Source organism: Anarhichas minor, unplaced genomic scaffold (genome assembly GCF_050575085.1).
Source record: "Anarhichas minor isolate MPS153535 unplaced genomic scaffold, ASM5057508v1 ptg000074l, whole genome shotgun sequence".
Taxonomy (NCBI): Eukaryota; Metazoa; Chordata; class Actinopteri; order Perciformes; family Anarhichadidae; genus Anarhichas; species Anarhichas minor.
Window position 1 is genome coordinate 11,556,981 of NW_027466520.1, and position 27,590 is coordinate 11,584,570.

The 27,590-nt window shown below is 42.5% G+C and overlaps 2 protein-coding genes across 3 annotated transcripts; both read left to right on the forward strand.

Moving 5' to 3' along the window:
• Positions 1–687: 687 nt before the first annotated feature.
• eef1e1 (eukaryotic translation elongation factor 1 epsilon 1) lies at positions 688–7,238 on the forward strand. Of its 2 annotated transcripts, none has more exons than XM_076080558.1 (4): positions 688–912; positions 1,639–1,839; positions 3,791–3,886; positions 5,471–7,238. In XM_076080558.1, the coding sequence occupies exons 1-4, from the start codon at positions 829–831 to the stop codon at positions 5,612–5,614; spliced, it is 525 nt and encodes a 174-aa protein (XP_075936673.1). In that variant the 5' UTR covers positions 688–828; the 3' UTR covers positions 5,615–7,238. The 2 variants fall into 2 exon arrangements, with proteins under 2 accessions (XP_075936673.1, XP_075936674.1); XM_076080559.1 differs by having other exon boundaries at positions 710–912; positions 1,642–1,839.
• A 15,709-nt stretch (positions 7,239–22,947) lies between these two features.
• bloc1s5 (biogenesis of lysosomal organelles complex-1, subunit 5, muted) lies at positions 22,948–26,364 on the forward strand. Its single transcript, XM_076080280.1, has 5 exons — positions 22,948–23,255; positions 23,634–23,716; positions 24,084–24,204; positions 25,139–25,197; positions 25,429–26,364. The coding sequence occupies exons 1-5, from the start codon at positions 23,237–23,239 to the stop codon at positions 25,600–25,602; spliced, it is 456 nt and encodes a 151-aa protein (XP_075936395.1). The 5' UTR covers positions 22,948–23,236; the 3' UTR covers positions 25,603–26,364.
• The last annotated feature ends 1,226 nt before the right edge of the window (positions 26,365–27,590 follow it).

Consider the following 27,590-nt stretch of genomic DNA (forward strand, 5'->3'; position numbering starts at 1 on the left):
TGACTGACAGGTGACATTTCATTATGGAGAAATCGTAGAAGCACGGTGGAAATGCAAACAGACAGGACACACACAATGTCACAGCCAGGACACACTGCAGAGACAGACAGACAGGACAGGGACACTTTGCTGCAGGACTTCTGACTGAAACTCCAGACCTTCCACTGTCATTTTGATTCCATTCAACCACAGATCCTTATGAAGAAGTTCTGCAAAAGAAAAAAAGGTAAGTTACTATGAACGGGCAGCATTGTGTAACACTTGTTTTTGATCAGATCATCCCACGCTGCTGGGGAGGTTTGGATTTCAGAGTTGAGCCCACCTATGGAATGCTGGGATATAATCATATCCAGTAACAGCATGCTGTACTGATAGGGTGTGTTTGTTATTCAATTAAATAAGTAGTTGCAGTTTCTTTTGGAATGTGGTCAAACATACTCACAAATCACATCAGTCTAGCAGATCAAATCACTACAGATGGCCTAAAAGGAAAATATTAATTTCCTTAATATTGATAAATTTCAGATTTAAATTTGTACAATTCTAGTTCACCTACTGTTTTTATTTTAATTTTATTTAATTTTATTTTATTTCATTTAATTTCAATTAATTTCATTTCATTTCATTTCATTTCATTTCATTTTATTTTATTTTATTTTATTTTATTCTTGATGACTGCTCATTCACTGACGCAACGTAATGAACAGACTTGCAAGCTCTGTGTAATTGGTTAACTCTACAGTCAGTCAAACTATAGTGGGCGGGAGTTGAGAATTCTACCCAATCAGGTCACACGCACACTGCACTGCCCCTCCGACAGTCAGAAACATGGCTTTACGGGAGCTATCATCGCTGGAGAAATATTTAGGATTAAAAAAGACGAACAAATACAGTACACAGGGGGACAAAAAGGTGACATGACCGTACTTCTTTGTGTAATCAACTTTAGGCGTTAAAACGCTGTTTTATTTCATAGAACGCTTGTACACTATTGTAAATAGGACACAGCAGCTAGCTAGATAATGCTAACAAGCGAGGCATGTGTGTTGATAATACTGGCATGTTCGTGTCATATCAACCTTGTGTTATCAGTCTGTGATCTTTTTCATCGGTTAGGCTGATGCATCAAATCCAGGCAGCAACATTAGATGCCAGTTGTCTTTATTTCCACAACTCGGCAACAATGGAAATAGCCCCATGATGTGCGCATGCCCGTCAATAGAAGTAAAGTGAGGGAGGAGAGGGACGTCATGCCTGCTATAAATTCGCTTTACGGAGTAGCACTGTCAAATGAATGTAACCGTATTGATGAGTTAAAGACAGGGAGAAAGTCACAACTCAGCCTAATATTTATGGGAAATGTTGCAAGCAATTCTTTTTGAATAACTTCACTGAGAACTCATCTGGATATTAACCTAAATACTCAACCTCATTTACTTTGTGTCTTTTATCAAGTAAAACAGTTTTATTCATGAATATGTAAAGATAGCAAGGGTGCATTTTTTGGGAACTGAAGAAACATGTTCTTTAAGGAGACACAGCTGATGTCTGATTTTGAATCAAATGAAATAGAATCCCTCTTTTCTTGCCACCGTCATCCCCATCTCCCTGCTTCTCTCCCCGTCTCCCGTCTCCAAGCAGGTACCCGTGCTACAGAACGTCAATGGTCCTCCGCTGGTGGGCTTGGTGACTGTCGCCTGTCACCTGGTGAGAGAGGCCAAGCGCCCGGAGCTGCTGGGAGACTGTGCAGAGAGCAGGGCAGTGGTGCAGCAGTGGCTGGAGTACAGAGTCACCAAGCTGGATGGCTGCACGAGGGAAGACGTCAAGACCATCCTGAAGGTAGAGAAGGGGATCTTCAAGGAAGTCTTTGAAATAGTTTCTTCCAAATTGCTGTTGTATTGCATCTTGTATTTTTTTTTTTTTTTTTATGATTGTCAGAAGAAGAAAATTATTGAAATAATTCCCTTTTCCTTTGAGAGGCACCACAGCATCCCACACATTCCCTCTCTCTCTCTCTGTCTACCAGCTAGACAACTGTGTGTGTGTGTGTGTGTCTTTGTGTCTTGTTTAAGTGTAAGCGACAGGAACACAGACTGATGTATGGCCCTTCAGTGACATGGCCCCCACACAGCAGAGAAAAAGAAAAGCCTTAATGTGCCTGACGCCAGTCAGCGTGAAATGGATCGGCAGCCACTGGTCTGCAGGACGCTGGGCGCCTCTTGGCACTGTCATGTCAGCATGAAAGTGTGTGTGTGTGTGTGTGTGTGTTCGCACTTCTCAGCGTGACACACTGTTGTGGCATGGCTGAGGAGTCATACTGTGCGGCAGCGTGTTATCCGGACAGGCCTCTTAAATATTTTAATGGTGCCACTTACAGAAGGAAGTCGCCCTGAGCAGCTCAGTTCTGGTGCCTGCCCGGTGGCCCCTGTCCTAGTCATCTCCCATTAAATTATCCGGAGATAAAAAAAAAAAAAAAAAAAAAAACTGTCAACTGCAAGACTTCTTAAACTTTCTCACCCCAGGATGCAAATACAAAACTCATAGTTCTTTCAAGCTGAGACGTGTTTCTGAAGCGAACGTCTTGTCACTCGTGTAATGTGATGATACACACTGAAGGCCAATTTGGCCCTGAACCCAAGGATAGCTGAATATTTGGGGAATGTCTGTCACCCCACCTTAAACCAGTTAGGCTAGTGCTGAGTGACTTGCTGCCGCCACAGGAGTATGTTCATAAAAACGGAAAAAAACAATTCAAGAGACACGTTTTTCATATTGTCTTTGAATTTCTCAAAGTGTTTGCCCCTAACTCTGTTGTTGTGCAGCAGCACTTTGACTAAATTCTGTCACAAACTTTGCTTTGCTGTATCCTAATGCACTAATAGGTGTGTACAGTTTCGGAGGGGGCAGGTAGAGAGGTACCAGGGTTCCGAGCACCATGTGTGCTGGGGGTGTGTGTGTGTGTGTGGGGGGAGCAGGAGAGCTGCCTCTCCTCTGATGCTCCACTGGGCTTCAGCTCCATGGCTGTAGGCTAAGAAGAGCAAGGATCCGATTGTGGAAGGGGAGGAAGTCTGCCGTCTTCATGCCTTGTTTGGCATCGCCCACTCTTGCCGCACAATAACTCCATTTGCCCCGAAGATGCTCCGTGTGCGTGGCGTGTTCCCTTCGCACAATGTACAAGTGCTAAAGATGGTCCCTTCCCCTGGGACCAGCACTTCCATGCACGACTTTGCACACACACACAGACGTCGGGGCTGAGAAACACACATCGCGACGCCCAAGTTTAGGACAGCTTCATTAGATCTGCGAGCGAGAGTTGAAGTCATTTGGTAGCGAAGTAAACAAATAGCCTGTTTTGCACAGCATCTGTGCTAAGTCGCCAGTCATGGGGAGAGATGCTAAACCCCCTCAGGTTACGTATTACTCTTACCCACATAGCACAGCAGACACACACACACACACACACACACACACACAGGCCCAGACTCGTGTACATCACGCACCCACAGATATGTAGGTTAACGAACCTGCTGTCATACATGCCCCCTTTAGGTCTGTAGGGTCCATCAAGAGAGTAACATTTAGTACAAGAACAAAGAAATTACATTTAAGTCTCATTTTACATCGCTGCATACTACTTAGTTTTTCAGCAAAACCGAAAAGAGTCAGTTCGTACAATAAATCCACAACATTGTTTGGTGAAATACAGAATGTATAATGTATTCATCTGTCACGTGAAGAGATACATGCCACGCTGCATAAGTTGACCTGATTTGCTTTTATTTTCTCGCAGGACCTCAACCTCTACCTGCAGGACAAGGTCTACATGGCTGGCAACCGGTTCACCTTAGCGGACACCTTCATGTTCTATGGAGTCCATCCGCTCATAGTGAGTTACCTTTTAGGGGTCACGCCGTTCACATTCCCACGTGCTCCTTATCACTTCAACTATAATGTGTCGCTAAAACATCTGCTGATGCAAGTTTGTGAAAATAGATTTGGATTTGGATGAGGTTAATTTAGGGGTCAGGGTTGATGTTGCATACATTGTGACTTAAAAAAAAAAAGAAGGTTCATTTTAACTTAATAATAACCAATTAGTTAAAAGTATTCAGATTAATTGTTGCTCATTTAAGTGCACTACTAGGACACATTTGAAGCTTTTTGTAACTCATAGTGTCTGACACACAAACAAATAAAGACCGTAAACAATTGAGGAAAAAAACTTGGAATTTTTGGAATGGAATTTTTCCAAAGTTTTGTGGGATTGCACATTCAGGGCTACATGTGATTGGGTTGTTGTGTCTCTGTACCATTCTCACCACTATTTTCCAAGGACTCCGTCCGTCCGTCCCTTTCCCTCCCCATCAGCGCTCACTTCAATCAAACCACAACTTTAATAAGCAATCTGTCACAGTGCGTAGCACACAATTAGACCAGTCATACGGCCAAAGGGCATCAAGAACAAGTTGGCTATAAACACATTCTCACTTCTCTTCAGAGAGCTAAAGCGATGTGGCACAAAGTGATGTATTTAGCCTCAGACCAGGGACAAGTAAGTTTGTTATGCCTTCCAGGATTGAAAGAATGCGAGTTCCGAAACGGGGAAGACGGAATGAGACGGCGGGGAGAGGGAGAGATCACATGTTGAGGGATGTCAGTGGTTGTGGCGGAGATGGAAGGTTGCCCCCCCCCCCCCCCCCCCGCCACCAGGCAGTAGAGCGTCACTTTAGTTCCCAATCAGTGTGGTTTTTAACCTCGGGGACAAGGGTCAGCTAGCCCAGCCCTGAACCACAGCTCGTCCTGATGTTCAATTCATGGAGACCAACATGACACGAACATTAAACCTGACTGATGCTAGAATGCTTGTAGGCAGGAGTGTTGTCTGTGTGGCGAATGGCCACATTCCAGTTAATGAGATAATGAAAAGGCACACGTCTAATACCATTCTTTTTCCCAAGGACATCCTGATCTGTTCTGTTATTAGGATTGTTTTGTTGTTGTAGTTTGTCACCTGCATTGACAAATAACAGGGAAATATGTCTGACACAAACTTGCTCGTGACCGTTTAAAATGAACCATTGTGAACTCGTGACCAACCGGTTATGGTTTCCGTGTGTTCATCAGTCGTGATCAGTTTGACTGGAGAAGAAGGTTTTTTTTAAAGCCCTGAAGAAGTTAAAGTATCCAGCAACTACGATACAATTTCAGAACAAAATAAAAGTAATTTCGTTTAACAGCAAAATAACATTTTCTTTATTGTTCCATTAAATAAACAGAATGTCCGCTGGTCAAAATCACATTTACTGTTTGCAACTAATGTGGCATCGCTAACTGAATAGGACGTTGTTTAACTTCATCAAATATTAAAGCATGATGCTCCGTCTTTCAACCTGTTTCTCTCTAATCAGATGAACCTCTCCTCTCCCCTCTCTCTCCTCTCTCTCTCTCTCTCTCTCTCTCTCTCACTCAGGTGGACTTGGCCGTCCAGGAGAAGGAGCAGTATGTGAACGTGACACGATGGTTCGACCACATTCAGCACTACCCAGGCATCCGGCACCCCCTTCCACCCGTAGTTGTGCTCAGGAACAAAATTTACTCCAGCAAACACCACTGAGACCTGAGACCCCCCCCCCCCCCCCAACCTAGCCTGAGTCGTCACACTCTCATCTGTCTTGTGGAGCGGACCTGGGCTAAAAGTCTGTCTCATCATCATCATCACGTTTCCACATAGTCATGATTACCCAAGATTTTTATTCCTGTTTTTCACATCGTGATCCTTTATGTTTTGTGTCTTAACTCTGCCTGTTTGCTATTTGGATCTTCTACAATATGTTTTATCAGGAAAATCAGTAAAAACAAAAACAACCAGTTATATTAGTTCTAATAAAATCAAGTTCAGTTCATATTTAATATTTGTTTTTAATATTTCAGTGCCATTGGCTGTTGACTTTAACTCATTCAACACTTTTCATAAGACGTTTGGTGTCTTAACCCTTATTCAGTATCTAGGGAGCAAAAATGTCAGACAATTAATTTGCACTTTTATGCTTTTTTGTTGGCAATTTTGACTTTGTCGGTGACTTGGAAGTCTGGAAGGGTTTCTATTTATATATGTTTGAATGTGGATTTATTTTGTCTGATCTAAACTATGAACATGCGATTACAAGTATTAAAAGAAGCCTTCAAAGATGTTACTTAACTGGCAGTACATTATGTCTTTTAGTGCATGCAGCTTCCTTTAGGCCACATGAATGCATTTTCAGCAACAGTTTTTCCAAATGCATGTGGTCGCTGGTTCACCATCACGACCCCATAATGACCACCGTCATGCTGCCATCTCTCTGCCCTGATGATTATCGTGGTCTCTCTCAGCTCTCATCCCTAACGCGACTGTAGCGTTTTGTTTGTTTTCTTTGGATTTTATGTTTTTCACATGCAACTCTCAGCCATTGGACTGGACAGTTGAGTGTGTGTGTGTGTGTGTGTGTTTCTGATTGCATCCACTTCCTCACCACCAGTCGTGTGGGCAGCAGTGAGCAGTTTGAGCGTCAGCCCCAGAGTCGGAGATCAGAGTGAGGCTCCAATCAGTCCCACTACCACCACTGTTGATGCTGCAGGCCAGAGAGAGGGCAGCGGGCTCACCAGCTGCCACACAGATCCAGCCAGCCAAGGCCAGAACCCAGGCCCCTGGGCGACAGTCAGCCACTGTGTGTCATTTCAACCCTCGCGCTCCCACGGGGCTGCTTGAGAGAGAAGGACGAAGGGAGGCAGCGAGGGAGGGAGGGTGGGAGGCCACATAGAGGGAAAAGAGCACCCAGAGGCCGAGGGATCTTTTTGTGACATGTGAACAATGATCCGTGCCTCCGAAAGCCTTACTGCTGCTGGCTGGATGTTTGCTATTAGCGCCATTAACAGGCCTCGCTGTTGCGGCAGATCCTGTAAATTAACATTATGAAGCTAATGCTAAGTAGACAAAGAACGGTAGGAAATGAAATCATATTTTAAAAGAAAACACTAGTCTTAATCTTATAATACTGGTTTATTTTGTGTTTGCATCAAAGTGTCTGTTGTACTTTACTGTCGTCTCTTAACATGCTTTCAGCTACGTTTTTACTTTGCTCCATCCTAACAGGAGCTACATATCTTTGTGTCTGTTGTGGCTTCTGTGTGTTTTTTTTATTATCTAATGTCACCATGATGTTCATCCTCTGCCAATAAAATCAAAAAGGTACACAGCTCGTGACCCCTGACCTCTGCTTATTTGTCGGTGTGTATTTTTCAAAATTCTCAAAGAGTCTGTTGTCTGTAAACCAGCCAGAAGACAAGAGTTCAGTGCAGTTCTGTTCATACTGTTTGCTTGTGAAGATGGGGAGGATAAAAACAGCTTGCAGTCATTTGAGCGAGCCTTGTGACTAGTCGGGGCCCTTTATGGTGCGGTCCAATGTTAAAGAAGCCATTGTCTGCTCGGTTATGTTAACATTTGGTTTTGAATGTGCAGCATCAGACGGTTTCATAGTCTGAGTATTTAATGAAGCTTGGCCCGCAGAAGTTGCAGCTGGACACATTGTTCTTTATTCACTTGTGTTTGTGGTGTTGCCATGGATACAGACCAAGCAAGGTTAAAATTGACTTTATCTTTCAAGATTTATGTGACCGCTGTTAATTAAGTACAGCTGAAGCCCATAAAACAGATACTTTAAATAACTTTCGCATCAATAACATTCACTCTGGCTCACAAGGGCTTTTGAATGCTGTTGAATTTGACAACTTTTTTTTGAGTGTCACGAGTTGATCAGATTGTCCTGCCCGTTTATGCACAACCAAAAGTATCCTTCAAGAGGTTTACATATGGAGGATTAGAAAATACTTTGCAAAACTCAAAAGATTTAAAGTAAACTGAAAAAAATGATGGCAAATGGACCGACCGTCATTTTGAAACTCATCTCAAAATGCTAGTGTGGCACGGTCTCACGCAGCCAGGTTCCTTCCTGATCAAACCTGAGAGCAGTCAAAGCCACACGCAGTGATGAGGCCACCGCAGGTAACCAGGACACAGGCACCAATTAGAGGCGACCTTCCCACCAACTTCTGACGGCGAGAGGAGCAACACTCCGCAGGGGTGGCCCCTAAATGGATACGCTCAAGACCCTCCCATTTTACCAACTGTGTCCCGCCACACAGCGGCGTACCGACCTCTGACCTCCCCCTCACCGCCTGGTGAGAGGGAGGTCAGAGGTCGGTAGGGTGTGATGATCATCGGTATCTGCTGATGACTTCGTCTCTCACCGTGGGAGCTGTGGCAGGGAGTGATGCTGACGCCTCACTCTCTCACACAGAGCGGATCATAGAGGTGGAAAAAGCTGCGAAAACTTCTTCAAGAATTTTACACTTTGGTAGGTTTACAGAACTGAAAAAGTTGACGTGTCAATACATGACAAAATGGGCAGGATACTACATCGGGCTCTATTTGCTGACCTGCATCAGTAGGTCAACTACCCCAGTCTTGCACACTGTGACATGAAATCAACTTAACTTGGGGGACCCATGGAACTGGGATTTAAGTTCAGCCAAGGACCCTTGTTGCATGTCATCGTCACGTCACCTCCCACTGTGACTTTCAAATAAAAGCTTGAAAATGCCATAAAATAACCGTGAAAGAGCCCCCGGTAACACGACACAATGTCAAGTGTAAATATTTTGGTGAGGTGGACTCTGAACCATTGGGATCATGCTTGCTGCAGGGTTCACCTCAAGCAGGCGTCACTGTTTTCAAACGAGTCAAGCGTTCAGCTTTCACCCATGCCACCTCCTCATCGTCTCCCAACACCTTTGTCACCTTGAGTTTACCAACCGCATTAGAAAGACAACCCCCGATCCACCCACGCAGCAACAAACAGCCGTGCGGCCGCCACCACCCTTCATTAATTCTTATTAACAACATCAGGGAGAGGGAGGCGCATTGGTCGTGACATCTGCTAGGAACAGGCCTCCTCGTCCCTCGCTGACTGATTCAGTGGAACAATCAACGGCGCGTGGTGGTGAGGGCAGCGTTAGCGCGTCGTAAGCTCTTTTGACAGGACTTATCGGCCGCGCTTTATTGCGGCCTTACACTTTGTGACAGTTGTAGCATGCGCCTATAAAGACGGCATCTGATTGTCTATTGCAATTACATGAGTGTATGAGCAATGGATGCAGCTCTGACGGACACATGGAGGGAGGAGGGAGGGAGGGAGGGGGGCATGTGTTTTTCTCTGCTCTTACAGTAAAGTTCTTCCTGTGGATGTGAAGGAGAGAAGTGTGTCTTTATCTCTCAGGGAGTAGGAATGTGAATGCTCACACTGTGTTCACATGTCACGGTTACAAAAAAACATCCAAAACAATGATATTTTCTATCTCAAGTGCAGAATATCTTCCATAACTTCTGCGTAAAAGGCAAGCTTCATAAAAATATGGGAACAGTCCCATATTCAGTAGTGACACAAGGTGGCTCTTTCCACAAAGTAAATCAAATAATGTACACACAGTTACTGCTTAGAAAATAAAATAGAATTCTCCTTCAACTTTTTGAATAGATTAGCTAGCGCACCTATCTCATGGTCCTATGGATGGACGTGTATATGCTGATGATGCTTTCTTTCTTCACCATCTGTGGAAAAGTACTTCATTGTTTTAACAACTGAATTGGACATCTGTGTGATTGCTTTCCTCAAAGGGTTTTATACCACTATTGTGAATCTGCAAATACCAGTTTACCATATGTATGCATTCATGCCACGAGAACTTCCGAGATTGTTTTTATTTCCTCTATCTCTCTCTATCTCTTGCGAGACACAGCCTCACCTTGGATTGCATAAGGATCCCAGGTGTGCAGCCAGACCAGAGTTTTACGAGATGCAACTACTCAGCTCATCAATCAGAGAGATGGGTGGCTGATTCGGCACGTTGGTGCTAAAGTACATATGTGTGACCCGGGGCAAGGAGATTGCACAAGATTGCACCTTAAGTCTCTCTCTCTCTCTCTCTCTCTCTCTCTCTCTCTCTCGCTCTCTCACACACACGGATAACTGTTGTTGAATTAGCCGCCTCAATTGCTCCTCACCCCTTCTGCTGATCTACCTCAGCTGCAGCTTCTTCGCATTTTTCTCTCAGCGTGTGTGTGTGGTCATTCATGGGGTTATGGTTTTGGCCTGGGGGTAAGAGGTGAATTGGGGGTGAAGGAGGTAAAAAAAATAAGAAGAAGCCGAGAAGTGAGTCGACCCACTCAGCTGAATGAGTTCAAAAAACAGGTCTGTAGCAGTAGTTGGAAAATGTAAAATATATATATTCTTTCTTTTGAGTCGCACAATTCTCTCAAAATGATTCCATGATACGGTACTTTTGGCCTTCAAGTGACTTCTTATTTGCCGTGCCGTCCCATCGTGTGGTCCTGTCACAATCCTCGTCCCTTTATTCAAATGTTCCACAAATTAGCCATACATTTATCCCCCCCCCCCCCCCCCCCCCCCCCCTCTCTCCTGCTCCATCCAACCCACAGGTCATGCCACTTAACTTCAGCCTGCCCCCCTGCTGTAATAGGTTCTGATAGGAAGCCTCCAGGGAAGTTGACTTCTCACTGAGAAGTGATACTAAAAGTAATTGCAGCTGAAACCCTGTGACAGGGGGTGTACTTTGAGGGGGAAAAAAGAGAGAGTGCAGCGCAGGGAGGATGGCATTTGAAATAAGCATAGAGGATATTTGGAGGGGTCAGGGGGGGGGGGTGTAGAGGAGCTAATAGACAGACTCCTGGGTGGGCAGAGAGCAGAGAGCACTGCCCTCGGCCATTTACTGTAATTTGACCTCCATGGGAAAAAAGAACGGCAACAGCCTCCCTATTTGCATATTTCTCGAACTCATCTGCATACGTCACCAGGACCGTCCTTTTATATTATAACAGTTTGGTTTTAATTTGAGATGACTAATTTATTTAAACCTGGAGTTAAATTCAGAGCACTTTCTCTTTGTAACGCCGTCTCATTTCCCTAATGAATAAAAAAAAAAAAAAAAGGGGGCTGATGACAACGAACAAGCAACATAAACAAGGCTTCATATCATTAACTTTGAATATGAGTTGTTGACCCCCCCCCCCCCCCCACCCCTCCTCACTATATTATTCATGTGTGGAAACCAGCTAGTTATTTTTAATGAGGACATGGATGTGGTGTGGTTACAGCTGACACAGAGGAATGCTGTAAGGAATGAGTTGGCACAATACTTCCACCATGAAAACAAAATGTTTTACTTTACTCCAAAGACAGAGGAAGACAATTCAGGGAAGCGCTGGTTCCAGTAATGTAAATGTAAACTCTCCCTCAAGAGTCATCGGTTTGCCCTTGGCAGGGATTAATTTCATATTTCCATTTAGCTGATAACCCTGGCCTCACCCCATCCACTATGGAAATCAGATTTGTATGTTTCGCATATTAGATTTGGCATATAGGAGAACATGCAAACTCCACACAGAAAGGCCCTGTGTCCAGAAAGGGAATCGAACCTGAAACAACAGTGATATCCACTGCACTGCCAGACATCTTCATGTTATAGTATGAATATGAATAATGGCTATCCAGTATAGTGCAGTCAGTCCATCATCCATTATGAGCTAAAGTGAGTGATAGGACAATTGATTGATCTTGAGGGGCCGTGATTATGAAGCAGAAACACACATTTTACTTGTCTTTGTGTGTGTGTGTGTGTGTGTGTGTGTGTGTGTGTGTGTTACGAGGGTGGCTTCACTGCTGACTGGTTATCTACTGGACTAAGGGCATGAAGCTACAATCTGGCAGACACAGTGCCCCACCAACACACACACGCACGAGCACACATGCCAACACGGCTCCAGACCAAGAGTCTGCTCAAATAGCTGCTTTTTTTGCTCTCCTTTAGTCTCACACACAGAAACCGACAGCACATAGAGATGTACACATGATATCCAACAGAATAACCGAGCTGGGTCATTGTGACTTATAAAGTCATATATATATATATATAAAGTATTCCTTTATGATAAATATGCAATACACAGTTTTGCATGGACATATGATCTTGTGGAATCCTTTGTATTAATTAGAGAATTAAAAAAACAATTTTCAAAGAATGAGAGGCGTCTTTAACCCATGTGTTGCAATAGTTGTAACTTAACACATTGGAACAATTTAGAATGACTCTTTCTGCTGTTTATCCAGTAATTCATCATTGTGTTTCCTGTCCATGAAAGTTCATTTAAGTTGCATTAGTAGCTGCAGCAAGTGCAGCAACACAAAGCGTTGTAAATTCATTAAGTTGCTCCATAATAAAATATAATTCAGTTGAAATGTGTTGCATGTCATAAACCTTCAGCTTAAGGGTGGATTGAGTGTGTTGAGCATGCAGGCATGTGTGTTTTACAGTGACAGGCATGGATAAGCAGAAGACAAACAGATCACTGAAAGGTTAAAGACAAGCTTATTCTCCAATTCACAGTGTGCGCTGTGAAGGGCCGCTTTTATTTCCACTGGATGTGTCCCATGAAATGAATTACAGCCTCTGTGTACAGTACAATAGCCAGTGGGCCTTGTTGTCAAAGTGAAGGGCCAGGGGCTTTGATCCAAAACCCTCAAATCCAAGAGCCAGTTGCATCTCAGAAGAAGACAGCCAGTGAATGGCGTGGTAGTAAGATAAATACGCATTACTGATTAAGTTCAAATGTCATAAAGATAATTTATGCCATATTGAAAGGTTAGGATCCTGCCTGCAGTTAGTGACCCAGAGGGACGGTCACTGATTTGGCAACACAGCGTGCTTTACTAAAATGTTAATAGCATTTGATCTTGAGGGAAAACCAAAGAAAAACACCCCTTATTCCGGCTAAATTTAACAGCACATGACACACAGCTGGCCTCCATGAAAGGAACCACAAACGAGGGTGGTGTGAAATCGACATTTGGACAGGAAAACACAAAGTCATCTCTGTACCTCCTGATCCTCTAATGTTGTGCTGCTGTGGTTTAGACACACACACACACACACACACACACACACACACACACACACACACTGTTTTAACTATCAATTCATCTCAAAGAGGCCTCAGCGTCTCACTGACTTTGACCCATCCAAAACCACCAGTCTTTGAAGTGAAATCCTGAAGATACAAACACACGGTCTCACACTCACACACTCACACACACACACACACACACACACACACACACACACTGCCTGCCTCCGGGGGTGAAGGTGGGAGGGTGAGCCGGCAAAGAAAGATGCTGTTGAGGATGCCGGGCGCTGATAGAGTGATGATAGGATGTACAATGGACTCCAGTGTGTGGCATTTAGCTTCAGGATCGGCTTCACACAAATGCATACATATACTCAGACCGGCTTATTTTTGTAAAACATACACACATACAGTATGTAGATTATACTTTCTCTTTATTATATTTTATACTATACTTTCTCTTTATACTATATATATATATATATATATATATATATACATGTATGTCCACAAACACTCAGGTCATGCCCAGAGGGAGGGAAACTTTGCCTTCTTTACGGCGTTGGTGGACTCCCCTTGTGACTTTCACAGCTGTCATGCTCCTCTTTACAACCTTCATTCATCTATTAACCTCAGGGACAGGAGCATGTGACGATGCCTCTCACACACGCACACACACACACGAACACACACATAGTTAATGTACACAGATGCATAGATACAAGCAAAAAGTTAAGACACTCGCCAAGTGCTGACATGGTGTTAATGTGGTGTGTTATTAGTCCTAATGTCATTTCACACTGTTCTGCCATTGCAATGATAATGATATGGTCATCAAGTACCTTCTTGTGTGTTGGGGCTAATTATATCAGGGTTTATATCAATATCCTTGCTGTGAAAGAAATCGGTCTATTTTGAATAGAAAATTGGATTAAAAATGGGTTTATTTGCATGATTATGGTGGGAAACTTTGTCGACTATCAATGATCTGTCTGTAAAATGTCAATAACGCAAATTAGATCCTTTCTGATGCAGTTAAATCTGAACAGAATCAATGATGTGTGACTGACAAGGTTTTAGTCACTGTAAATAAAGGCAATGCATTCATTGGGGGGGAAAGGATTTTATCAAATGAAATCATCCTTGCACGCTTTCAAAATAAGTACATTCTTCATTATGGCACAAAAATAAGATAGAGTCAGTTTATTCACAAGGGTTTGATTTATGAAAATAAAAAAAATCCCTCTACAGCTAATGTGACACAGCAGTCTTCAATGCTTCATTGGTGAGTGTGACACAACAGCATGACCAAAATGAAAATGTCCCCTCTCTCTACAGCAGCTCAATAGTACTGTTGAGTAGACAATATGACTTTTTTATCTCCGTAGCCAGGAGTGGTATGCACCCCGCCAGTTGGCTTTTGTGCTTTTTATAGGTGACACAGTGTGATAGACCCTGCCCTCAAACCCTCCATTACGATCATATTGGTCTCCTCTCAACTGTGGTCCTATGGGGCACCGTCACTGCCAAGACTGGCTGAAGTTTAGTCAAAGACATTAAGAGAGCTCCTCCAGGGACAAACATCAGCAGAGAGGAGAGGAGAGGAGAGGGGAGGAGAGGAGAGGAGAGGAGAGGAGAGGAGAGGAGAGTGTCTACTGTGGCTTTTGTGAAGATGTTTCAACATGTCGTTGTTAGTATGCAATGAAAAATAACACAACCGGAGAAAATGAATGCAGATATTTCTATTTCAGCTAAGCTAAGCTAACTTATACATTCAACCCATACCGTACGCGGACATCTGTGTGTCAATGTGTCCTGTGGCATTCCTGCATTGATGGGAAGAGACGGGCAATATGTGTCTTTCTTTTTAATTGAGTCTGTTCATAGCCTACTTCTAGCCTTATTTGAGTGTCATCATCTGTTTTAGTGTTTTATTGGTTGTCTGCTTCTGTTTTGTTTTGTGTGCAACTTTTTACGCCAAGCAACGTCAAGGCCAGGTTGCAAAACAGGTTTCCAACCTCAATGGAACTTCAGGTTAAATGAATTAAATGAAAAAAAGAGATCTCTCAATTTCCAGAGTTATACGACTCTATTCTTTGATCTTTCGGAGAGAAATGTTGGGGATACCAGGTTAGAAATATCACCGTTATTTACATTATGTACAACAGTGGTTGAGATAATTCAGTGTGAACCAAAGTGGTGGACAGACCAACTAACATTGTAGTCCCTAAGGCTGCTGGCATGGCTAAACGTCTTGACTCAAGGTCAAATTACTTGATTTTTCCGGGACTTTCAACTGCATCTCATAGTCTTCATCAGTGGATGGATTTTACGCAGTTGTCACAGAGATTGTTATCTGTCATATCATATCATCGTCAACCTGAGGGTCGGGACCATAATTTGATGATTTCAGGGGGGTCGGCAGATGGTTGTGGAGAAAAAAATAAAAGATTTTTAGACTGGGCACCTCATGCTCACTTTAATATTTGCTGTGATATTTTACATTTCCAAGCTGTAATGCCAAGTAACGTGCAGTAAAAGAACTCCACTTCAACTCTACTCAAGTGAACAGAAAAAGACAAATTGAGGAACAACAATGTCACTTTCAAGCCTGAAGAAGCTCTGCGAGTAAGAAAAAAATCACACACCCACACTCATACAAACATAGAAGAGTGACAGTATCTCCCTCAAGGAACAGTGCTGCCATCTCTCGCCGTGGTGGTCATCAGCGCTAAACTCCTGTCAGGTTCCATCTTACACCCTAACGCACACACACACACACACACACACACACACATATTGGTCTGTCTCAGACCAGGACAGGCTCTCCAAAGGGGTCAACATGTTGTCACACACACCAGGGACCAGTGTTGTTGTTGGCTGTCCGTACCTCCTCACTATTGTCCATGTCACCTCACACACAGAAGACCTGCTGTGGCTATTAGCGTGCCAGCATGGCAGGGACACTTTGGGCCCAGAAGGACATCGCCTTGGCTACAACTTGGCAGCCATCTTTCATTTATTAATAAGCAGGTCCTTCTCCTGCTTAGTTTGCAGGCAGTGCATAAAAAAAGAGTCAGGGACAAAAATGAACAGAACTCTTTTTTGTACCAATACATTTTTGAGCTTGGTACAGGCCTGCAGTGCATACTTACATAATGAAGTACAATGAAAATCATAATAGGCATTTAGGAGCATTCTTTGTAAAGCTTCACTCTCTTTATTAGGTCAGTCTTTCCTGGAAAGAACTATTTCATTTGTTATTAATTATAGCAAATATATATACAACTCAGTTTGTCAGATTCGGACCTGGGCTGCTGCTCAGGACTCAGCCTTAGTACATGGGGGGCCCGCTCTACCAGGATGAGCCACCGGGGCACCTTAAGGGAGAGTCTTTTAAGTTCTTCTCAAACTAGATTTGTTATTTCATTCCTCCCTTGTGAGATTTAATGCACAAATGTAAAAGGTCTTATAAGGAATGGGTTCTGTGAGGGCAACAAAAGTCATTGACAATCGATGGCTATGTGAAAATGATTGTCCATTGGCATATTAAGGTTTAATTAGATTAGGTTACTACATTTGTAATGCACTTTGAGTCATCAATGGTATCGTACCAATTTTGTAAAGTTAAACGTTAGCCCCTCTCCTCACGCCATTCATCTCTGCACGATCCCTTACCGTTATCTTTTCAAAGTATTGAGTACATTAAACCTGGTGAGGTGACCAACAGCTCTTACTTAAAGAAAAGTTGTAGTTTTTTAAGTCTTTTATTCATTTACATCTTTTGTGTATCTAAGTTCCTTTAGTGTGTGATGACTCCTATCATCTTTCTGCACTACTTAGAAACTAAATGAACTATGTTGTCAGTTTTTTCACAGCAAATACGTGATCTCATTTTGACAAGATTGACAACTTAATCCTCGGGGCTTTCAATCACGCACGTTCAACAGTTGTTTCAAATCTCACTTTTCAGGCAGGCCCTCCTTGATCATTTCCTGTGATGTAAATGTTCACTGAGGAAACATTTAATGTTTTGTTTAATGTCATTTCTGATCATGTGCCTGACATTCACAGCTGTCTCACAAGAAGAGGTAAAAAAAAAAAAGACTCTTGGTGGAAATGCCTTTCCACTCAAACATGGTACATCTCTCCCAGGTGACTGCTTAGCACTGGCAGTAATTGAAAACTTGCCCCTGGCACTGTGTGTGTGTGTGTGTGTGTGTGTGTGTGTGTGTGTGTGTGTGTGTGTGTGTGTGCGTGTGTGCGCAAATGAGCATGTGGGGTGCATACACGTATGTGAATGCAAGTCATGAAGCATGTGTGCATGCAATAACTGCTTTTTTCCCCTGTGTCTGAGCATGTGCATTTGCTAGTAACAGCATGTATGTGTGCGCATGTGTGTTTCCGTTGTTGTGTGTGTGTGTGCGTGTGTATACATGTGTCCTGTGTGCGTCTTCATCACTAAGCCGACAGGTTCACACTGATAAGTTCACCTTTCCTGATTCGTGTTGTTGGGAGTTTTCCCAACAGGAGTATGAATTAATAACATTTCTTAACACTGCCCTCCCCCCCTCTCTTTTTGCTCTTCCACAACGAGGGGGCCAAATCTCTTCAGCATTTCCAGCCCTGTGAGCTAATTTGACAGCTCACGGGGGTGACGCTGATTCCACTTCGCAGAGACAGGTACCCTAGGGCTAGCCAGCTGGATCGCAGCGGATGCTTACAGATTTGGCTTTAGCTTCATGCTGGGTGTCATCTGTCTCTTTGGTCTGGCGCGGGATAATTTTTGTGTATGTGCGCAAGTGTGTGTGTGTGTGTGTGTGTGTGTGTGTGTGTGTGTGTGTGTGTGTGTGTGTGTGTGTTTGCCCTGACATCATGTGCCTGAGCAGTTTGTGCCTGGCAGGCCTTGTCTGTCCAGGTTGGCCATCAAACACAGCCAGCATGGCCCTAATCTGACGAGGCACTGCTCCAAACATGCCACAGCAGCCCGAGAAGTGTGTGTGTGTGTGACCCCAGGGCAGACCCCCTTTTTTTCCGACTCCTTGCCTTCTTCCTCTGCTCTGTCCCACGTCGAACATCACCGAACACACACATAAACTGAGGAAAAACTTCAAAAACCATCAAGTTGAGCTCAGTCGATGCTTACCCTCCACCTCGCAGTCTCAACTCCTCTGTGCTCAAGTTGCACTGCGTGCATATATGTGTGTGTGTGTGTGTGTGTGTGTGTGTGTGTGTGTGTGTGTGTGTGTGTGTGTGTGTGTTAATAAAGTGAATATGTCTGGGTTTGAAACGCTACGGCCAGGAGAAGCAATTTTGCTCACCACAAACGGAGAGATATCCTCGTCCAGCGCTCCCTCCATCCCACATCTGTCACTTCGATTGTGGGCACTTTGCGGAACGCTCTGCCTCAACAGGTTTGCAGCCTCCCCCAGCCTGTTGCCCTCAGTCGACTTCGACGCTGCCTCTCGGAGAAAGAGGCGATCCCTCCCCATGTTGGGACGGGAGAGGACAGGGGGACAGACCCCCATGGGAGAAATGACAGTGCGGTTCCCATTAATCTCCGGGACGAGCCCCGAAATGGCGGCAGGGGCCCGCCGCATACACTAATCGTAGCCGACACACTGGTCTCCCCCTGCACACACACTTCCAGTCCTCCCTCAGTGCCGATCTCAAGCTCCGAGGAAAAGGGGCAGTCATCGCAAGATGAGCCTGACAAGGTTTCGTCCGTTTTTTTGCTGTGAAAGAGAAATATCTTCCCTTCCCTGAAAAGCGCAGGATGATGAGTACATATGTTGATTTTCAGGCTGTGAGCCATGTTCCGCCACTGTGTCTTCCCATCAGGCCTTGGGACAGAGTGACAGCAGGATAGTGTCACGCTACACAGTGACTTGTAAAGTGTCACTGCATAAAGGCCTTCAGTGTGTTTATTTGGGTCTCTACCTTCCCGCCGCACTCCATTCTTCATGTGTTTACTGACTATCTTTTTTTCTGTTTCCTGCTTTCGCCCCCTCCACCTCTTTTCCATGGTGGACAGCTCAGAAGTATATCACCTCCAGCAGGTGGAGGGACAAGAACGTGGCGGCGCCGGGGACAAACAACCTGCTTGCAGCCCAGGGACTGGGAGACAGAGAGACGGTAAATGAAATAAGAAACTGGATATGGACAGAGAGAAGGGCAGAAGCGGGTAGGTGGGTTGCAGGGCAGCAGGTCCTCTCATACCACACCTCCACCCCCCACCCCCCATCTTCCCTTAGGCCCACAGGCCTTGGCATCCAGTGACTAACACCCCCTCCTTCCCTTCCCTTTCCCCCTTTCCCATCACCACCCCCCACCTGTTCGGGGCCACGGTGCAGTGAGTGGCGTTCAGCGTGTTGTGAACACAAAGCAGCGGCCCCGCGGCCCTCCGCCTGGACCTCGGTGTCAAGACCCAGCCGAGCTGAGAGAGAGAGAGAGAGAGAGAGAGAGAGAGGGATGGAAGACATGAAAGAGAGAGAGAATGGAGGGCAGCAACATGCAGAATAATTATACCCAGTGGGTAATGTGAGCACCGTCGTTACAGGGGCGGTGTGGTCGGGCCAGGGAGGAGAGAGACACGGAGGCAAGAGCGTCACCGGGCGAGCTCGCAGGGCCAGTGGGCATGTTTGGTAAACCACAATCACAGACCTCCCACTGCACTGCTGGAGCACCGTATGTGGAAGTGCTGCAGGAGATCATCTGGATACTGGCTAGCATGTACGCACGGGGGGGGGACACTGCTGCTTTGGTCCTTCATACTGCGTACAGATCTAATGTTCAAGTGTAATAAAAAGATGAGGGAGAAATGGTGTATCTTATATGACAAGGAAAAAGATACATCTGTAGTGGGTATTGTGTACACTATCCTCAGGTACATAACCCACAATAAAAATCTTCAGTGGGTTAGCATCAGTACTAGCCTGCAGCTGAAGTCTTGGGTTTCAAGCTGATGGATAATTCAAAGAGACTCTGTAATAGGAAATGAAAACAATTACATATATATTTGTGTAATTGTTATCAATTTGTGATTCATTTAGCTTCATTCATATTTTCCAACCAAACTGACAAAAATGTAATTTGCAGAGCTTCAAAATAGTCTGAACTTAATAAAAGCATTTATATGATTACATTTTTAAAATACATGATAATATATTAAATTGAGCACTTACACAGAAATAGGATAATGTAAACATTATCATGCTCTATAATAAGGTAATGAACTATTGTTACTGAATTGCAATTACCTGAACCGAATTCAATAAAATGATCATGAAAGGCTTTTAAGTCTGAACAGAATATAATTGATCTAATGTAGACAGCTCAATTTAAAGTGTGGCCTATTTACCATACATACGTTTCAATTCTGTTTTATAACTTTGAAAATTGTCTTTCCTTTTTAGTGACAATTTTGGAGAGTGTCCCAGAAAGGCTTTGTGCTCTGCGCAGGGGTGTCAAGTAAAAAAGTAGAATTCAGTTAATAGACCAGTGGGACACGAATACAGAGAAATACATGATCTGCCTTCATGCAACAAGCTCTCGCATGCAAACTGCAGCCGAGCATCAGAACGCTTGCAGATAATGATGCAGAAGGACAGATATTTCCTCGTTATGTTGATGTCGGCTTTGCCCTCCAAATTCTATAATGTTGTGGAAGTCTCAACTTTGGATACGTTTCAGAGTAGCGGATGTTTAAACTTCTTTTCTCCCGCATCAAAGTAGGACAAGAAATGTAAAATGTATTATTTCCAGCACTAGGTTAAGCATTTCAATTTTCTATTTTTCAAAATAATACATATGATAGATTATATAAATTCTGAATAATATATTATAATAATAATAATAATAATTATTATTATTATTATTATTATACAAATAACAATATTATGTAAAAGATAATAACTCTAGTTTCTTGACCCAATAATAATAATTATTATTATTATTATTATTGGGTCAAGAAACTAGAGTTATTATCTTTTACATAATATTGTTATTTGTTGTTATTGTTATTTGTTATTTGTAAATGTCGAAAGTTTTAGTTTTTTCTTTTACTGATCTACAAAATATATATACTATATAGCAAGTATCTTTTCTTTTATTATTTATTATTGTAAAACACAAATTGGAGTTCTATGTTACTCTGCTTTTCTTTTACAATCTAAATATGGTTATGAATGCTGCATTTAACTCGCCTCTCGACCATTCTCAGGGTTGATCTAAATGTTTTTAATTTCACCCTGCAGATTCATGAATAAACAAAACAACGGGATGCACGATCCTGTCACGGAGTTCTTTGCTGGATCTGACACGTTCTGTTGTCAGAGATCCTCTCGTGCTTCTTCAGACAAACATGAGGCTGCAGTGAAGGGCTTGTTTTTATCCCTCGGCTGTTGATCAATCATTTAATCTTCTTAATAGGCCCAAATCAAAACTAATGGTGCATGTAATAAGTGTTTAACTAAACAATGTGGACAGTGGGGGACTTAAGTGGTGCCTTAATGATTTTCTCTTAACTGAGCATGACAGTCCTAATGAATTTAGGGCTCGCAAACAAACTTTTGACAACTAATATGCAACGTTTGCCCCAAACAATGCCTCTTCTCACTGAATATCTGCATGTGCTTTGCTCTTGCCACAAGTGCTGTTCTTTATTAATGCATTTATGCCAATATATTTGCATTTCATAAAGTGTAATAAAAGCCTTTGCTAATCCAACATAATTCAGTCACATAGGTGTTACCAGCCCTGGATTTTCAAAACTCATGTGAGACATTTGGTGCCATCTTGTGGTGACTGTGGTGTTTTCAAAGAAACATAATATAAATGTTATTGTATCTAATATCTATAGCTAATTACAATATAGAGACATCTTGATGAATGCAAATGTTGTATACCTAATCTACTAAATATGAATATCAATATAAAGGGAATTTAGCCTTGTCAATACTCATACAGGGATTGTAGTGTGTCTATTTAGAGGTAAGCCATTTGTCTTGGTATATTTATCGCCTGTAAGTATCATATTTAATAATTACTGTAAAATCATTAAATTATAATCATATTTCTACTAATTATCATCAATTTATGCTTTATATATGAGTTACAAGAAATGAATAACCCCCCTTTGGGTTCGCCAGGTTGTGAAAAAAGGCCCTTTGGTTGTTGTTTGGTAATGATTCAGTTGTAAGTGTAGGAAATTAATTAATATATACATGTGGGTTTCACACCTTCTAATAAACCATCAAGTCTAGCGCTATAACACACCAGCTACAGGGATACCTGGCAACCTCGAAGATATTCTTATTAATGGCTATAATTGACAAAGCATGAGTAAATGAGTTGTCAACCATGACTAGACCATTCGTTGCCATGTATTTATTCATAATAAAGTTGTACTATGATTTCAATTTACCAATTGGGGAAAGAGTGCACACAGAATAATGGATAGCCTACTATTTGTTTTTAAGTCACAAAGTCATGATTTAAATGTAGGGTCTATATTTTAAAATATCTAATTTATATATATATATATACACATTATGATTGCACTGTTGGATGTATTCTGAATGAACAAGTAACGTGTGGAAGTGAGTTTAAAAAGTAGGTTCTGATGTCACTTTGTTCCACCATAGAGCAAGACTGACATCTGCTGTCCTCACGCAAAACCTAACACGTAAACACACGCACACACACAAGCTTTTGCAGACTTTTAAAACGTCCAGATTAAAAAGCACGTCACTGTAGTTTACCTCGAGACTACAGAAGACAGAATTTTAAGTGTACTGACAAAAATGTACGCGAGAGGCCCTTTCTCCTCTCTCTTATTGGGGCGGATGTGACACCCCTCTCCCAGCCACTTGGTTCAGCCCACAGCTTCGTACCCGGAAGTAGTAGTAAATATTTACTTTGCGATCAGCTGACTTCCGTTCATGTGACTGCAATTAGCAAAAGACCACTGCAGTTTCTTAGCATGTTGCTAGCATGTATGTATTACTATATAATTAAAATATAGGCTACGTTAATGACGGGTGGTTTAGGTCAGCCAAATACCTCTTTCGCTTTCACAATTAACGTCCAGTTAGCTTAGCATTTGGGACATTCAGGCCTAGCAAGTGAATAGCAGTTACTAGCTGGTTGAGCTAGCTGCTCCACAGGAGACAACACGTTGATTTAACTACTACAATCAACGTGTCAGCAGAATTGGTCAAAATGGACAAGATTGCTAAAGGTGAGTGAAATCCACAGCAGAAAAAAAGCATTCTTATTGTGGGCATGTTGGCGTGTTTGGCACCACTGTTTACCTTTAATGCTCTGATCTCAGATGGCTACATATGAGGCTATTCAAAATATCATGTAGTGCAGTGTGAAAGACATTAGGATTAGTTAGCTTTTATACACATGTAAATAGTGAATGAGATGCAGAACTTGGTTTGCATTATATTAACAATAAGGTGATACCTTTTTATGGCATGCAGGCATCAGCACAACATTATTAAGGTGTTGTCATAGTATTGTTTGAAAACATAATAATGTTGTAAAAAGGTTGTATCCTGTGTATCCTTTGTGTTTAAACTGAATGTAATGTGCGTTGTGTTTGGTGCTGCAGATGTTGGGGATATCCAGTCGCGACTGTTGGACCACAGACCAATCATCAATGCAGAGGTCCGCTACTTTGTGAGAGAGTTTGAGGTACTTGTTATGAGCATGACAGATGTGTCTTAGGCTACATTACTTACAAATGTGATGACTTTAGGGTTCAGTGCCACTGATGACAGATAATTGGACATTTTACCATCAGTTAGACTTTTAACCTTCAACATTGCTGTTACTCAATGTTTAACATCTCTGCTGCTCCATGGAGTGATCAATATACTTTAAATATACAGTGTTTTCTCTTGTTCTTGAGCAGACAATGCCAGGAAATGATTTCAACTCATTTGTTATTTTTCTCACTCATTTTCATGGAAACAATATGTTGCGAGCCAGTGCTAGATGTTTTCAGTCTTCCGTGTGGTGTGCCTGTGACAACACTGAGCTTTCCTCTGCTGCTGTGTAGGAGAAACGTGGACACAGGGAGAGCAGACTGCTGGAGTACCTCAATAAGATTGTCCCGGAAACAAATGAGCAAATGCTGCCGACAGATTTCGTGGGCATGCTGTCTGATGTTGTCAAACGTTGTAAGTCTCCTCTCTCAGATTCACACTTTATAGAAGTTACACACTTTGTAAATTGTGGTAAGATTGTGTCATTTTATGTTTGACCTGACATCTAATCAGACACTATGATTTGTTGCCATTTCTTTCGACAAATGTTTGGCAAAACTGTGTACTGTGTACTAGTGAATGACATCATAACACATCATCAAGCATTGTAGAATGACTTATAAGGTCAAGTATCATGAGCTGACTTTATTTTTGCAAGGATCATATTGTATAATAATTCCCGTAGTAGTAATACATTATAATCTTTTTTATAATGCATTATAATCACTATTCTAATACATTATAATAGTGATATTACTTCAATTAAGTGAACCCTGTCTGCTTTAAGAAAGGTAAAACATATAAAGTTGTGTTGTTCTACTTAAAGCAAACAGTGGCAACTTAGTCACTCATAATCATATTATAATAACAGTGATTATAATGCATTATAAATATATTATAATGTATTGCAACAATGGGAATGATAATACATTATGATCCCTGCAACAAAAAAGTCAGTGAGTGACCAGCAGTTATGAAGTATGATGATACTTGAGCTTATAAGTCATTATAAAATACTTTATTATTTTTGATATAAAGCATCATGGCTATTTATGAGTGCTTATTACTATAATTACACACTACTGTAAGCAAATTATCGTGCCTTTTTGCTAATACAAAGACCTATTCAGCCACAATGTATGTAAACTTTCATTTAAAGACCTTCAACAACACACTGTTTCATGTAAATGTGCGATATTCTGAATTCCTATGGTGGTACGATGACACAAGAAACCTACTTGGAGAAACAATGTCAATCTTAAAAGATTATTATATCAATGTTGTGTTAGAGTAAATGAAAATGTTCATTATGAATATTAAGAATATATATTTTGCTTCTCTCCCACAGTGGAGGCTGCTAAGCACATGGCAGAGAGAGTCCAGCAGAGGGAGCTAGAGGCACATCAGGTAAAAACAAATCCAAGCAAAGGACTTAAAGCACAGGTGGACACATTATCATAGTCCTGAACAAAAAACAGACTGGATTGCAGACTGTACGGGCATTTATGATATTGTGTGCATTTACACGGCCTTATGTTATCGGCATCTTCAGTGCGGTGTGTGAATGCAAGAGGCTGTGGCAGCTGAAGTAGTACAAGAGGGGAAACTTGAGACAAACGTCTTCTTGTGTCCTTCCAGAGCACCCAGCTGCAGGGGAACATGGAGCGTTTGAAAGATGAGTGGGCAGAGTTTCTGAAGGAGCAGCAGAGATTAAAGGAGGAGGTGGACGAGGAGCACGCCAAGGCTGTAGGACAACTCAGCACCCAGTACAGCGAAAAGAAGAAGGACTTGACCAAGTTTTCACCCCTCTAATCAGTGATGGTGTGAGTGAACAAACCTCTCTTACTCCACGCGTGTGCTCGCCGCGGACACGGACGTCTGTTCTGCACGTGCAAAACAAAGCAAGCGGCTTTGACTGATGAACTTCGTCGTAGGTTTTTTGCACAAGACTCAACATTTTCCAAAATCGTAAATATTAAAGTGTGATTAACAACGTGGAATTTCACAGGCCATCAAACTTACATGTTTCTGTCTTTAGCACATGGAATTTTCACGGTAACCTAGAAGGCCTGGAATATGTCTTTTTTTTTATTTTATTTTTTTTAAACAAGCAATCGTTTGATTGTTCCTTGGCCGTGAAGTTTTCAACATTTCAAGATTTTAATGGATGCCTCCCTGAAGGGTGCTGATGATAAATTTGCAAACCTGGAGTTTGGCACCATGGCGAGATATTCGAAGCACTGGAAGCCAGATCGTTAAATGTTAGAATGAGCAGGTGTGTTTAAAGCACAAGTCAAGTGTTGTAGAAACGAGCTCAAACAAAACCGTTTCCAGGACAAGTCATCCCTCACCAGCTCCCCCGTGTTTGGAGCATTTGACCTCTGACATTAACTTCAAGTAAACCAACTGTCTATGAAGTAACGTTCATTATAAAAAGGCCTTTGCTGAGACCAATAATGATTGATCTGCAGCAGCTGTTTTTTGTTTGCTTTGCCACCTCAAATCTGATTTGAATAAGTCACAAATCCAATATTTATATTCCGTTCAAACAGAAAAATAAAAGCATAAATCAGATTTTGACTCTCTGGTTTACATTTTCTTTTTTTTTTTGTGGTCATGTTTACGTAAAGAAAAAAAGATTAATAAACACAATCAAGGTGTTAGTTTACTTTTTGCGTCTCCGTTTATCATATTAATTGCACACAGAGGCATATGCTACAGTGGAAATGCTTACCATTTAAGTATTTATCAGTTATAAAGCATAACACATGGAGAAGTTGTTACATGAAATCGTCAGTGTGGGTCTTGTCCCTACGCGGAGACCCTCTGAGGTTGATGAGGTCGCTGCACTTTTAATGAAGTGTTTTGTTTTGGCTCCAGACAATAGTGGATTCTTAAACAGGTTAATGGATGGGCGGGCACACAATGGGCACATTCCTGGCATGGCTGAGAACAGACTTCATCTCAAACAACGTAATAGAGCAAATATTTTGCATCCCCCCCCCTTTCCACAACCACACATTCCTTTAAACTGCCACCTCAGCTGTCGACTGTCTCATCTGAAGAAGCAGGTTTGGACTTCGCCTCGTCCATCGTAAGTAAAACAGTCTCTATAAGAAAAATAAGAATAAAAGAAAACAAGCCAGCAGATGAGTCCCTCCACTGTGTGGCAACTCAGCTGAAGCGAACTCGGTTCTGTATCCCCTTTCACAGAAGCTGCAGCTTTTTTTCCATTTGGCTGGCAGTGACCTGCCCCCGGTCCTGCTCTCATGCAAAACCCTGCTCTGCCCGTGTCTGTGTCTCTACATGTGTGTGAGAGTCGGTGATGGCTGGCGTCAGAGATCAGAGAGGGCACGGACGTGCCAGCAGATGTGTGTGTGTGTTTGCGTGCATGCCTTTCCTCCGCCTCGGTGACTGCAGCTGTCCCGAGTCGGAGACGGGCCATCATCGGCTAACGAGGAGCGACAATACGGAAACGTGGCCCACCCGCGCCAGCAAGGCACCTTTTCATCTGCCCCTGTTTGCTTTTTTGGTTTGGTTGGAAAGAAGGAAAACAGTCCTGAGTACATGAAAGGTCACCATTAAAGTCATATGAGTGTGAGCTATTCATGAGTAGAGTCATGAGCTTAAAGTGAGTTCTTGTTGGGCCTGATAAGTGCAGGATTTATATCTTCTAGAATGAGATTTGATATTGCTGTGGAAAGCCAGATTTAGGAAAAGTCAATAAATCCAAAACAACACATAAAATAGGTACTTCCAGGAATCAAACATGGACACAAGTTTCGTCATTTTTCTCTGTT